Here is a 15,279-nt window from a genome sequence, read left to right on the forward strand (position 1 = left end):
ACGCTCTCACATACATACAAAAATACACATTTAATTAATGAGTCTATAAGAATGTATGAACTCACCTGAATAAGTCCCATGCAACAAAACTGTAGGATGCTTTTGTCCAGAAATCCACCATCAAAGAAGCCATTGTCTCTGAGGTCTCTGAAGAGGGATAACCAGAACTCCATGCACTGGCTGCGAAGAAACCGCCACCAATATTCAATTCTTTGATTGGCGGTGCTGGCTCCATCCAAGTAACTGTCAAGAGTGCTGCCTGGCGGTATTGGCACCAGGAAACGCTGGACGCCTTTAACGTGACCATTTTCAGTCCCAAGATCAGCTCGAACGATTCGAGGACAACCCCCCAAACGGTGCACAACTTCGATGTAGTAACCTCCAATCAACTTCGGGTCACTACTTGTTGTGTAGGCATTGAGCCACATTATTTTCCTTGAAAAACCATCAATTGCCCCATTGATACAAATTCCAAATGGTTTCAGTTTGTCATAGGAGTCCATGTGCCATATAAAATTTGGCCCTTTGGAGAAGTAGTTTCGTCGTCTCAGACGTCTTGCTTGCCTTAACGACACTCCTCTCGGATCCAACTCTTTCAGGACCAGACGAACGTCCTCTTTCCTGACAAGTAGTCCATATTCTCTGCACTTACTGTACATCCACCTGTAACCGTGTAGTTGTCCGGAATGCTGCAATTGGTTGCGAATGAAGTCAACCAGGACTCCCAAGTCATTGAACGTTTTCCGACGAAATAGTTCTCTTTGGTTCAGCACTCGCTTCAAATGTCTTTCGCTTATTTGGAAACCGTATTTAACATCAAGAACAGATTTAATGTCTTTGTATTTCAAGCCAATTGCAAAGTAAAATTCTATTAAACTCACGAACGGTTGAACACGCGCCATGATTGTTATTTTCGGTTACACGTACGATGACCCGGAAGCACATCAACGAGCATTAAAAAAAAAAAATAAATAAATAAATGAAAAAAGATTGCGAGATCTCGCAATACTTAGTAATACTTTGTGAGATCTCGCAAAGTATTGCGAGATCTCGCAAAGTTTTTTTTTTTTTCCTTACATGTCCCCTTAGGGGCTCCGTACTATGACACTGCATTTGCTTTACTTTAAAGAATTGTGCTGTGGAGCTTAAAGGTAATGGTTCAAATTCCACTGCAGACAAAATGTAAAAATGGCAACTATTAATGGTAAATGGGCTTGTATTCATGTATATAGCGCTTTTCTACGTAAAGGTACTGAAAGCTCATTAACACTGTTTGGTCATTTACCCACTGATGATGCAGCATCAGGAGCAACTAGGAGTTCAGTATTTTGCTCAAGGACATTGGTCACAAGGGTTGAGTATCCAACCAACAACCTTCGGGTTGGTAGATGACCACTCTACCACTGAGTCATGCCGTCCCTGGTTGTTGGAGCGATGCTAATCTTACTTGCTAAAATTTGCTGTTCCCCTGCGGCAGGCACCATAGCCCATCCCCTTTCGGTTTGAAATCTGTCTGCATGCCTACACTATGTAATCTGGTTCTCTGTGTAGTGTGAAACCCAAAAATATACAGCAGTTTGAGTTGGAATCTCCCTTGAGGAATTGTAATTAGTATTAGACAGAAGCGTGGTTAAAATAACTGACAGACGGACTGAGAGATTGATGATTACAGTTTGTTTCGGCTTGAAAAAAAAGACGACGGACCGACGATGAAGGATGGGTACCCAGGCCGCTGACAAATGATGAATGACTGACCGTCAATATTTTGTAAAATACCCACCTCTGAGAATTGTTACTATTACCACAAATGTCCACTTTAGGCTTCATGCTTCAGATGAGATTCATCCATCCATCCATTTTCCGATCCACTTTATCCTGACAAGGGTCGCGGGGGTGCTGGAGCCTATCCCAGCTGTCTTCGGCCAGTAGGCGGGGGACCCCCGAACCGGTTGCCAGCAGGGCACACAGAGACGAACAACCTTCCACGCTCACACTCACACCTAAGGACAATTTAGAGTGTTCAATCAGCCTGCCATGCATGTTTTTGGAATGTGGGAGGAAACTGGAGTACCCGGAGAAAACCCACACCGGCAATGGGAGAACATGCCAATTCCACACAGGAAGGCTATGTCGAACCCTGCACCTCTGCACTGAAAGGCGGATCTGCTAACCAGTCGACCACCGTGCTGCCCCGCATAATAAATTTCTTTTTTAATTTGAAAATTTACCGAACCCTCCCCATCGCCATGTCCACAGGTCTCCAGCAGGCTAATGAGGGCCAGCAGGCTCACTTTACCCTGGTTTGCAGAAACTCCAGCGGGGACCAGATGGCACGTGGCGGGGATCATGTCCTGGTCAGCATTGTCCACAGGGAGAAGAAAAACTGGTAAGAACATGTAGGCCAGATATCCATCCATCCATCCATACCTACATACACTTTATATAGTGTTTCAGAATATTTATACAGTGGGCGCCACGATACTTGCGTGTGCTATAACGCGAGTGACTACCACTAACCTTAACTGAAACAATCACAAAAAGTTGTCTTTGAGGTTGGCTGGCAACTAGTCCATGGTGTACCCTGCCTTTTGCCCAAAGTCAGCTGGGAGAGGTTCCAGCTTTCCCACGAATCACAACACACAACACAACAGAAAATGGCTGGGTGGATTAATTGAGATCAAATCAAATCCATTCTGAAATGTTAGACACCCAACAGTGAGAGCAAGAACAAAAAGAAAGAAAGATCAAAGCACAACGCATTCACTTAATTTGTTGTGATGTCAATCACTCGAATTTATGTGTTTGCTTATTTTGTGGAGATTGCTACGATATCCTGTGAGTTGTGTTAAACAATGTTATAGTTCATGTTGGTTTTGACTTACCAGTATGTGACATTTTGTCGAAGGAACTGTAATTTTTTTCTTTCAGTGTGGTGGAAAGCACAGTGGTGGACAACAATGACGGCTCTTACAAAGTTTCCTACACGCCGGACGAAGCTGGAACATACTCTGTGTGGGTTTGTGTCAAAGCTCAACATGTGAAGGTACAACATGAACCCATGTGACTGACTTAAATATAGCTACTCTGTGTACTTTATGGACTATATACGGAGAAGTACTGGGATACAATGCAGTACTGACAAGGCTGAGGAAAGGTAATCCTTGAGACTAGAAAATGAATTCACTTCAAAGGCTTCCCTGAGCAAGACCTAAAATAATATTTTTCGTTTTGTTTTACCTTTATTGGTAATGGGCATGTCATTGTTTTGTGTGCTATTTATGCCATAAATAATATTGTCGCTGTCTGATGGATGCCCCCATGCCTAAATATGGCGAAATTCATTTTTTTTTTTTCACAAATCGATACTTAAGGACCACCCTCACTTCGTCTGTTAATTTTGCACAATACGGTATTAACCTACTTATAGGGGTGAAAATAGCTTGAAAACAAATACATTGTCAGTCTTGAACATGACTTATGTCTGAGGAGTGTTCTAAAACCCCATCTATTTCATTGTTTTGCGGATGCTGTGTGCTGCCTGTATTAAACATCTGGTTGTTTCTTTGACAATAATGAGTGAAAATAGTAAGGTTAGATTCATTTAAATTGGCTTGTTATGTTAAAATTGATCGCTGTAGTACCTCATTGCAGAAGGACCCTCAAAACCCATGGAGGTAAGTCTCAGCTGCACATTACGCGTAATGCACAGGGTTAATTGGATGATTGTCTTATTGGCTCGCTCATAACATTTGTGACCGTGATGTAGGATGGGCATTTTCTTTTGTTACATATCAAAAGGGTTTTTGCACGATGGGGGCTTGGCAAGACCACGGACTGTGAAGCGCACAGCTGCCTCTAGCTCCATGTTTGTACTATTTTCCAGAGGTGGGCAATTTACAAGGAAGGCCGGAGCTGGAATTGACCCCGGTACCTCTGCACTGTGAGGTCAATGCGCTAATCACTGGACCAACGGGCCGCCATCGTCAACATGTTACTTGCTAATTATTAGAAAGGTTACTTGAAAACAAATTGTACGTAAAGGCCGAGAAATGTGAATTACACTTAGATGCTGTCCAGTTTTTAGGTTTCATTATTGAGAAGGGATAACTCCAAGCGGAGACTGATGGACGAAAACCCATTTCTGTCAATGCTTTGTCCATCATTTCTTTTTTTAGTTTTGCGTCATTCGTCAATTATCAGCAAAACGGGCGTCCATCAGTGATGGACTGACGGACCTCCTGTCACAGACGAGGGATGCCCACTTTTGCTATTTTTATTAATGCCGGAGTAATAAAAGAGTGTTTTTATTTTCTTACGCATTATTGTTTGAATGTATTTGGGAAGGCAACCAAGCTGGCATTTTTTTGATTTCCGGAAAGTTGTTATTTTGACAGTATGAGGATTCCGCCTGACAACGACGATATGGAAGAGAGTATTGAGAAAATCGTAGAAGGTAAATGTTAAAAATTGGATTGTTCTAAAGCATTATTGCCAGAACTTTTAAAAAAATTGATAAATTAGCCTAAGGAGCTGAGGTCAGCAACCAAACCTTGACACCTCTTACAATCAACAGTAGTTTGGTTCATAAAGCGACTTATGTTCTATCCTGCAGGGTTCCCCGTTTATTTTGAATGTAACGAAGAAGCTGAGGCTTCACACTGGAGTGTTTCACTGCTGCTCCTTCTGCTCCAGTGGAGGAGCCAAGGAGGCTCGCTGCGGCTGTCCGGGAACTATGCCCGGTATGAGGAGACTCTAACATTACACTAACCCTGTTGCACTCTGTTGTTTTTAATGACACAAATTACACTTTCTAGTTAATTATTGGTGTTTGGTTCATGGTGTAGTCCGAAACGATGCAAGTCACTTTAATGTAATTTACAGTAAGTACAGTTGCAGCGCTACAAAGCAAGTCACTTATAGGAAAATAGTATAAGGTAGACGTCAAAGTCCACTTTTGCAACCACAGTGATTCGTGTGAATTGTTTGTCCATATGTTCCCTGTGTTTGATGGATGGCCATTTTAGGGCATATCCTGCCTCTCACCTAAAGTCAGCTGGGATAGGCTCCAGCTCAACCATCAAAAGTAATGAGGATCTATGTGATGTATGTTCTATTTTGATGCCCGGAACTGATGTTGTTCTATGTATTTAAACACGTGACCATGTTTTTCCTTTTTCTAGCTGTTTAAAAAAATTCAATAAAAAGTTTAATAAAAAAAAAAAAAAAAAAAAAAAAAAAAAAAAGTAATGAGGACAACTGGTACAGAAAATGATGGGCAATAAATGATAACATCTCATACTTTTATTTTGTGGGGGGGAAATGGCAAAACTCACTTGCTCTTGATTTTGAATGTAGAAGTGTGTCAAAACTTCTGCAGAGTAGTGTATTTTTTTTCCTGCTCATGTAGGCACTTAACTCTTTCATTCCACAGGCAGTGGATAGAAACAAAAAGATCTGCTGAAAGAAGAGAGTCCAAACTTTATTTTGGTAGGCTCCATGTTTATCGAGCATTAAAACCAAATATTCTGTGGGCCTTGCAAGATCAGTCAAAATCCAGTAAAACGCTGGGATTGAGGGGGTTGCTCCAGTGAAAATGGCTGGGATTGAATGAGTTAATAAGACCTGACATTGATTACAGAAGGCAGGTAACATTTCCTGAACGTATAAAATGTAAACATATCAGGTATCAATTCAATTCTACAGCCGGTCAATGTTGCATCCTTGAAACCTGAATACTTTGTGTTTATGTGGGCAGGAGGATTTCAAGGGTGTGGTCACAACCACAAGGGTCATCCCGGAAAGCCGCACTGGTCATGTTGTGGCAGCACCACGGAGAAGTCAGAGTGTTTACCTGCCAGTGTGATCAAAGCCGTTTCAGCGGGCAAACACGTACGCACCATCGAGCTCTGAGGTTGGATGATATGGTCAATGACGAGCCAGAAACAGGAAATTTGTCTGCTTGACTGAGTTGCTAGTAAGCCATCTCCATGTGATGTGGAACATTCTCCGGTTATTACTTTAGTCCCTTAATTCTATTACAACACTGCCTTTGAGCTTGAAATAATGCATCAAACAATAAAATCAATGTGCCAATTAAAAAAAAAAAAGCGTTACTGTTGCAGACAGTTGTGCAAAATGTTCATATGGTGGCCAAGGGCATAAATTTAGTCAATTCACAGGCAGGGTGAGTCATCTATGAGGGGGAAAGCATTTATTCGTACAATTACATTTTAATCATTGTTTCAGACTGGTGTCTGAGATTTTCTCATGCTGCTCTTGGCCTTAGTAATGAAGTCTTTCATGTGTGAATGGTAACTTCTGTTATCTGACTGAGATAAATAAACACTTATGACCTGCCCCCCCCCCCCATTGGAAAAAGGAAGCAGTCTATCAGACGGAGGCTTTTTTTTCTTATGATTGACATAATAGTGAGGAAATACATTCATTATAAGCTATCCGTACTGAAAAACAACAACAGCTGTTTTTAGACGTGTAGCAAAGAAGCAGTGACACTCCGACGAAGGTTGAAGTGAGAGTCGAAACTGTCAACTCGGTAAGAGTTTTTCTCTTCACAAAAGAAAAAGATTATTGTCTGAGGAAAAAAAAAGAAACCGTAAACCTATTTCAACGAAAAAGAAGACAAGATGAACGTCATGGCCCTAAAATTCTGTGTTGGGACTACTACTGTACTTTTGTCATCATTGATTTAAAAATACAGTACAGTATATTTTCTATGAAGTATTATCACAATATTTCAGGATTTATTCCATGGTTCTTATAATTGTCGACACCGTATGCGTATATACAGTATAATGCCATTCTTGCAGTTGACAAGCTCCCTTTCTTTGCCTTAAGATGACAACAATTTCCTATGTTTTTATGACAAATGTATTAGAACGATGATAAATTTTCTCCAATGAGTGTAGATGTTGCTAAATGCTGTTAGTAAGTGCTCTTATTCCACACTGTACAATCATTGAATATGCATGTTTTCAACAGAAATGATACATTCTTGACATTGTAATAAACGATCAAGTGCATGTCTTATGTATGATGATGTATTATTTTTACTGTTAATTGTTTGAAAAAAAAGCGTTAGTTTAGCTCAATTTTATACCGGTTCGGTGTCCGAGACATATTTTGTATAAAATGGTGGCAAATGCCCTTTTAAAATGAATTAAGCGTTTGTTTCTTGTTATACCACCAGGTGGTAGGAGAGAATTGTTTTTTCCCCTCTCCTACCTGCTGTTCCAAAGCTAATGCTCATGTTCCTACTTCCTCCATTGCTGACATTTACAGTGACCGCTGTTGATTCACAATAAAACTAACTCATCATTGCACTTGGTGAATATTGCCTTCTTCGGATCGGTGTGTTTGGTTTGACAATGGGATGAAAGCATTAAAGTGTTCCAAACAGGGCCAGAGTCTTGCACAGAACCTTTGGCCCCTCACGAATGCTGTAAAGCCGTGTTTTTCAATCTTTTTCGAGCCAACTTGCCAAGGCACATTTCTTTCATTGAAAAAATCCCGCGGCACACCACTACCTGAAAATGTGTAAAATAAGCTTTTTTTTCACTATTTGAGAAGCACTGCTTTTGAGTAACAATAATTTTGGATAACCGACTATACAACTGTTGTCAGGAAAGGAGGGCAGGAGGTAAAGTTACAATATCACGTCCAGAGAAATTATATGTTGATTGCTAAATGGCAGGATTAGAATAGATATCAAAACAACATGTTTAGTTCACCTATTTTTAGACGCTATTATCATGTAATTTTGTTTTTTAACATTTTTCCTTTTACGCAAATTTTACCTCATGCAATTGTCAGACGGTTCCTGATGTAGCAAGGCTGCGAGAATTTACTTGCAGCTTTATAGAGGAGCGGCAGCAATAGCGGGGAAGCTTCAGACTGTCGGTCCGCCAATCAGGTCCAATCGAGCGGCCAGACAACGACTTCCGCCCCCTCTTCGGAGCGTGATTTTTTTCCCTCTTTCATTATTTCCCCCCTCCCTCCCCCAAGCAACGTAGAATCATTTGTGGGCATCATGAACGCACCCGGAAAGTCACCCGCCTTGACCGGACTGCCTGGGAATCAGATGGCACGTCAGATTTTGCCCGAAACTATGAGTGCAACGTTGAAGCGGCACGGCAGCGACTAAAGACCGCCTCTGTCGGCGGTTCACAAGGCAGACTATCTATTCTAGCATTAGCAAGCCTTGTAACATAGCTAACGGAACCAGCCCATTGGTCTGTGACCGTTCGGCGTAGGACATCGTCGTCTTCAACTCTGCGTGCAATGATGTCAGCACGCTGAACGTGCGTGCGGGATTACTATTTTCTCAGGTTACGTCTCCCGTTGAATGTTACCCGGTAAGTGAAACATTTGTTTTAAAAAAACGAGTATAAGCCGCTTGTGAGCTAGCAGGGTAGCTAGCTCGTCCGCTAATCATCCCTGACAGAATGCGACCGTCCACGAATGAACTTCTGCCATACCACAAAACACACGACAGCGATGCATCCGTTTGATCAGATCGAGATTTTTTAATTCACACGGTGTGGTTAGATGTCACTGCTTGTTATCGCCGCATGTGTTGGCCCTCCGAAAGGAGCGAGTCGCGTCATGATTCGTAACCCATCCATCCATTCACTGAACGCTTGGATTCGAAGCGAACGTCTGCTTTGCATGCACCGTCACGATGCGTGTTTGAAACCTGAACAGCAACGGAAGGCGTTTGGCCCGAATCCATTCACACAATCACCCCTGCAAACATCTGCTTTTCTCGGGCTACTGTTGTTGTTGTTATTATTATTGTTGGAATGTCTTGTGTGTGGTGGCCACACAGTAAAATAAGGTTTGACACAAATAAAGTGTTGAGTTTGTCGTTTAACATGTGTTTGTTGGCCATAGCATTACACTGTTGTGGTTCTCAACTACTGTCACCCTTTTCCCCGTATTTTTCTAGGGGACAGAATGAAATGCTTCATCTAATGAATGAATGAATACATAAATAAATAAAAACAAGTTTAACTCCGTTGGTTAATGTCTGAAAACCGGGATCAATTGTCACATAAATTCATACTCATGTCTGCGTAACCCTTGTGCTGCAATTTCTACGATGTTTGTAACACATGGGTTACCCCATATGTTACAATTTCTACAATTTTTGTAGATTTTTGCGTATTGTCATCTTTAAATCAAAGACACAGCATAAAAAGTGTGTGATATGAAATATTCCAATTCATGTTTTATTGATATAGATTTATTTTTATGTTTTGGTCATAGCACAATACCGCTTTTATTGTCCATAGAGGGCAAAAATACAAAGAAAAAAAGAACTATATGTGTATGTATAGCACTGATGCCACTGAACATGTCGAGTGGTTGAAAGTGAAATAAATATTCAGGAATAATACTTTTACAATTTTTGTAAAATTGTGTGTTGCGTTATATAAACTTATTTAGATCGACTGCAGCACATGGGATTAAACTCAACCTCTAAAAATATTCCTCCCCATAGGAACCCACTATAGAGGAAAAAATTAACATCACTTAATGTCCGAAAACTACGCCCAATCGTCATCCACATTTACATGGACGCCTCTGTTCGTGTGGGCATCATCCTCTGAAAATATCAAAATGATCGCTCAAATATTTAGGATTTTATGATCATTAAATATTTTCCCTCCCCTTAGAAAAAGCTCAGTGTCACAGGCTGTCAGAAAACTGCCTTCAATCTTCACCATTTATGTGGCCATCTCTATGTCAATTTCAGCTGCTGATTTGCCTGGGCAGGAACAGTGATTTCATTCCGCCTTGCTCCCCTTTGCTTATTTAATTTTTCATATTAATTTCAATTTACTCTTCTTTCTTGACTTGAAAGTTATTCGTAATAATTTGTTTGAATAGAATTACTGTATATTGATGGTGAATTTCCACCTGATTTTTGGCGCACCCTAGAGTACATGGCGCCCTTAGCATCTGTCTCGCTCACCTAATGGGTGAGTCTGCCCTGAAAATAGGCATAGATACCGATGTCCACAATAATTTGGGTGACGATTGATCAGCTTTCTGGTGTTAAGCAATTTAAGCTTTACTCTATAGTGAACATCTGAGAGAAATAAGCTTAATGTCCATAACATCCAAAATATTGTTTTGATATTTTCAGAGGTTGAAGTGGGCATTAAGTGGAGACGGTTGATTGCAGTTTTCTGACATGAAGAGACATATATGACAGTCACTTTCTTGTTGTTGGTAAGTTGCACCATTTTTAAAAAAGTTAACAATTAGGATTTTTTTGGGTGGTTGAAAACAGCTTTTTCAAACATCCATCTTGACATTTATTTATTTATTTTTGTCATCGTGATATCGGCATATTACCCTCATTATTAGGATCACAGATGAGCTCTCTGAAATGTATATATTTTGTTTGAGAGTTGGTATACTCTGAACCGGTTTCCCCCCAGTCGCAGGCCAGCTTAACAAAAATACTTTCTCGAACATATGGAATTTAGAGTCTTCAGTGAACCTGAATGCATGTTTGTGGAATGTGTGAGGAAGCCTCAATACCTCAAGAAAACTAACACAAGAACACGGAGTACATGTCAACTTCTGCACTGGAAATCTAGAGCCCAGATTTGAAGCCCCAGCTTCAAAACTGTGAAGACATATACGTATACATTAACCATTTTCCCACTATGTCACTCCTTTGAAAACAGATGTCTTACTTTTAAACATAACTAAGCATTTCTCCATGTTTAAAGTGCTTTCCAGAGCACCTTATAAAGGAATTGGGGAACAAAAAAAATATTAATTAATCTTGGCCCTGACAAGTTCAACCATAACAATTTTAACAGTATGAATGATTGTACTGTCAAAGCATAATTTGTATTTATAATGTAGTTGAGTTTGCATTATTAGTTTTCTGACCTGCAGGGATATTCAAATTCGTTTGATGTGCCACTAAAGCATATCTCAAGCCAGGATGTCCGCATTCCAAAGGCTGATCTGCAGTGTGATTGTTTACGAAGTAGTTGTGTGTCTATAGCGCACAAAGGTGTTATACTTCCTGTCCCTTACTGAATGTGTTCTTTGTGGGAGCTATCAAAAATAGCCATACCAAATATGAACAAGTAAAAATTTTTATGATGCCTTTCAAATTAATATGATTTTTATTAAATAGAAGTTACATCTGTCCTGGGCGCTTTCGCTGTACAGGGGGCACTCTGTTTACTATGGGTGTTCTGCCCTTACGGTGCCGATGTAACACAAATTTTTATGCAAGTCAGAGCACATTTTCACTAGTCTATGCTAATGCTATAAAGAAAATTCAACAATTACAGTAAATCTTTGTATGAAAAAATACTTCTATGCGCATGCATATAAAACAATCTACTGAAAAACAGTAAATCGACCAGTAACTCAGCATGCCATGTCCTCTTGTGCCGCATGACCACATTCTTCAGCCATTCAGCAAAATGAGCAGCATTCATGTACGCCACATACGCTACTTCAAAGCATATGTACCATTGTAAACAGAGGACCTGCTGTTTTTATTTTACTGCCTCTCCGCCACTAATCAGTTGAGAATCACTGATCTAATATGTTAATTCATGGAGATATCAAACGGCCTCCTGGCCCAGGCCCAGGAGAGCATTATTACCTCCTTGATATATCATGTTCATATTTCTGAAACTGTCATAATTGAGCATGCACACCAGTGATGATTTAAAGTGCAAGAATCCAGACTTCCCCCAAAAGGTTTGCATTTTGCCCCTAAAAGTTCATTCATTCATTCATTTTCCGATCCGCTTATCCTCACATGGATCGCGGGGGGTGCTGGAGCCTATGCCAGCCGTCTTTGGGCAGCAGGCGGGGGACACCCTGAACCAGTTGCCAGCCAATCACAGGGCACACAGAGACGGACAACCATCCACGCTCACACTAACACGAGGGACAATTTAGAGTGTTCAATCAGCCTGCCATGCATGTTTTTTTTTTTTTTTTTTTTAATTTTGGAATGTCGGAGGAAACTGGAGTACCCGGAGAAAACCCACGCGCACCCGGGGAGAACATGCAAGCGGCGCCACACAGGGAGGCCAGAGCTGGAATTGAACCCGGTACCTCTGCACTGTGAGGTCGAACATAAAAAGTAGAACATTAAATAAAATGGTGTAGTGACTTCTATGTACATAATTCACCACCAACTGCAAATGTGTGAATGCAATGTTCATATGCTTGTCAGAGAGTTCACGATTATTTGGTAACGGGGTAGAAATAATTGCAGTCCCTTTAAGGACCGCCATTTTAGTCTGCTTGTTTCTATGGAAACTTACTTTCGGCGGGCTTCGTTTGGCGCGAGTGTTTTTTTTGTGGTGCAAATAAAAAAACACGACACACTCTCTCTCGGAGTGCGCACGTGAGAAATTGTTGCTTTCTTCGAGTTCTACAATTTCCACAATGGCATGATTACTGTTGTTTACACTGATCATCTATCATGGTGAATGAAGAGAAGCTAGTTTTCTAAAGAGGTAGCATTTTCTTTAAATCATTTCAAACTGGCTCAGGTTTGCTGGGCTAAAAAATAACCAACAATTAGCTGAATGTCGAAAAGAATACGTTTTTTTCAGCACAACACTCGTGGACCTTTGCACAACTCAGAAAAGAAAATAACCCGCTAAGAAACTGAAAAATGAGCAAAGTCATTTTTACATTGTTTGAAGATATGAGAACTTAAGAAGCTCGGTGGAAGGCGATCATTGAGTAGATTCCGCTGAACATTGTTCGAGTCAAAAGTAGTCATTTAGCCATCCTTGGACACTGATCCCCTTCAGTCGTGGCTTTAGCATATCTGTATGAACTACACATTTGTTTTGGGTCCGTTTAGTGCAATATGTGTTTTTATCAAGTCACTTTTGACCTGACTTGTGGTGGAGTAACTTGACAATCAGAGCGTCCCTAAGTTAAGTGAAAATTACAGCAGCATGAGCCCTCTCCTTAAGTTCCCCACCATGGAGTAGCAATGTAGCGTGATCATATAACATGCAACAAAGCATGCCTAAAGCCTCATGTTGTCGACTCCCTTATTGTCATTGCTCACAAATTACAGCCAGGCAACCTACTTGGCGTTCAGTGACGTGCGGTGACGTTCATGGCACGAACTCCTTTGAAAGAGGAATTACAGGGGCAATGTAGTCTTTCTTTCTTTCATTCTTTCTTATCAGTTCTGTTTCGAAGAAAAAAAACACTGGATCAAAATTGGTAAACAATTCAACATTGCAATAAGAATAAGAATAAGAAAACCTTTATTCGTCTCACAATGGAGAAATTCCCAATTCACAGCAGCAAAGTTATGAAAGGAAGAAAGTAGAAGAACAAAAATTATAGGAGTTGCTGTAAAGGCAGCCACTCTTGCGGCGCCATCTTGAAATCATAAAAACATAACAAAATAATACAACACAACACAAGACACAGACAGTTATTCAATCTTAACCACTTAACCATAATACGAGAGTAGCTCATACTACCGGGGACAAATTCCTTGTGTTCTACATACTTAGCCAATAAAAATGATTGTGATTTACCTCAATACAAGTGAATGGAAGCGATTGCTGGAGTCTCTACTATATAGATAGCAGCTTGGTCTGTATGCCCTCAACCAGCCAACCAGCTTCTTCTGCGTATTGCACCAATGGAGCTCAGCACTGCCACCTACCGGCAGCGGCACAATACTTTCCAGGCTCAACCGTGCACTTTTGCTCGCAGAAGGACTAAATATATCACATTCATTCATTAAACGTATTAGACCAGAGGGGCCTTTGCGGAAGCCTGATAATGATCCTGATCATTTAAATTAAGTGTATTGGAGGAGAAAAACATATAAAACTGGCTGGATAGGAGTTCTTGAGGACCGTACTTGGACACCCCTGTATAAGACAGAAGGACTGGAGAATAAATTAAAATTGAATTCTTTTTATTTTGGCCTGACAATCTTAAAAATATGGTCTTCCTCTTTTCCTTTCGGCTTTTCCCTTCAGGGGTCGTCCCAGCGAATCAGTTGCCTCCATGTAACCCTGTTTTGTGCATCCTCTTCTCACACCAGGTACTTTCACTACATCCATAAACCTCCTCTTTGGTCTTCCTCTTGGCTTCCTGCCTGGGAGTTCAAGCATCCTTCTCCCAATATATTCACCCTCTCTCCTTTGGACATGTCCAAACCATCTCAGTCTGGCCTCTCCGACTTTCTCTCCAAAACCTCGAACATGAGTTGTCCCTCTGATATACTCATTCCTGATCCTATCCAACCTAGTCACTCCCAAAGAGAATCTCAACATCTTCATCTCTGCTACCTCCAGCTCTGCCTCCTGTCTTTTATTGAGTGGCACTGTCTCCAGTCCAAACAGCATCGCATGATTTCTACACCTTTCCTTTCATCTTAGCTGAAATTCTTGGATCACACCTGACACTTTTCTCCAGCCGTTCCAGCCTGCCTGTACACGCTTCTTCACCTCTTTTCCACACTCTCCATTGTCAACTTGTCCAGAGGGACAGTTGACCCCAAGTACTTAAAATCCTCCACCTTCTTTACCTCTTCTCCTTGTAAACTCATTCTTGTATTTGGGGCCCTCTCATTCGCACACATGTACTCGGTCTTGCTGCAACTGACCTAATTCCTCTCCTTTCCAGGGCAAACTTCCACCTCTCTAGTTTCTCCTCCACATGTTCCCTGCCCTCACGACAAATCACAATGTCATCTGCAAACATCATAGTCCTTGGAGATTGCTGTTTAACCTCAGATGTCAGCCTGTCCATCACCGTAGCGAATAAGAAGGGGCTCAGAGCTGACCCCTGGTGAAGACCCACCACCTTGAATTCCTCTGCCACACCTACAGCACATCTCACCACTGTCTTACAGCCATCATACATGTCCTGCACAGCTCTAACATCTCTGTCACCCCAGACTTCCTCATATAATACCACATTTCTTCTCTGGGCACCCTGTCATCCACTTTCTCCAGATCTACAAAGACAGAATGCAGTTCCCTCTGACCTTCTCTGTACTTCTCTATCAACATCCTTAAAGCAAATACTGCATCTGTTGTACTATTTTTTTTTTTTTGGCATGAAACCAATCTGCTGCTCACAAATGCTCACTTCTGTTCTTAGTCTAGCTTCAACGACTGTTTCCTATAGTTTCATTGTATGGCTCATCAACTTTATTCCTCTGTAGTTACTACAACTCTGCACATCTCCCTTGTTCTTAAATTATATATATATATA

At 41.0% G+C, this 15,279-nt stretch overlaps 2 protein-coding genes across 4 annotated transcripts in view; both read left to right on the forward strand.

Moving 5' to 3' along the window:
* The window catches only part of trim45 (tripartite motif containing 45), a 23,732-nt gene extending 16,392 nt beyond the window's left edge, over nucleotides 1-7,340 (forward strand). Inside the window, exons 5-9 of one of the 2 annotated variants that reach the window (XR_002167074.1) lie at nucleotides 2,257-2,386; nucleotides 2,929-3,043; nucleotides 4,613-4,739; nucleotides 5,756-6,188; nucleotides 6,395-7,340. Coding sequence is in view for 1 of the 2 variants with exons in the window: in XM_019860224.1 (XP_019715783.1) it covers nucleotides 2,257-2,386; nucleotides 2,929-3,043; nucleotides 4,613-4,739; nucleotides 5,756-5,910 (527 nt within the window). In the remaining variant the exon portion in view is untranslated. Of the gene's footprint in view, nucleotides 1-2,256; nucleotides 2,387-2,928; nucleotides 3,044-4,612; nucleotides 4,740-5,755 lie in introns of both variants that reach the window. The other variant, XM_019860224.1, reaches the window with a different exon arrangement.
* A 456-nt stretch (nucleotides 7,341-7,796) lies between these two features.
* The window catches only part of man1a2 (mannosidase, alpha, class 1A, member 2), a 125,344-nt gene continuing 117,861 nt past the window's right edge, over nucleotides 7,797-15,279 (forward strand). The window contains exons 1-2 of one of the 2 annotated variants that reach the window (XM_019860102.1): nucleotides 7,797-8,372; nucleotides 10,169-10,254. The gene's annotated coding sequence lies outside the window, so the exon portion shown is untranslated. The remainder of the gene's footprint in view (nucleotides 8,373-10,168; nucleotides 10,255-15,279) is intronic. The other variant, XM_019860094.1, reaches the window with a different exon arrangement.

The sequence above is a fragment of the Hippocampus comes genome, unplaced genomic scaffold (assembly GCF_001891065.2).
Source record: "Hippocampus comes isolate QL1 unplaced genomic scaffold, H_comes_QL1_v1.1 scaffold34, whole genome shotgun sequence".
Lineage (NCBI taxonomy): Eukaryota > Metazoa > Chordata > Actinopteri > Syngnathiformes > Syngnathidae > Hippocampus > Hippocampus comes.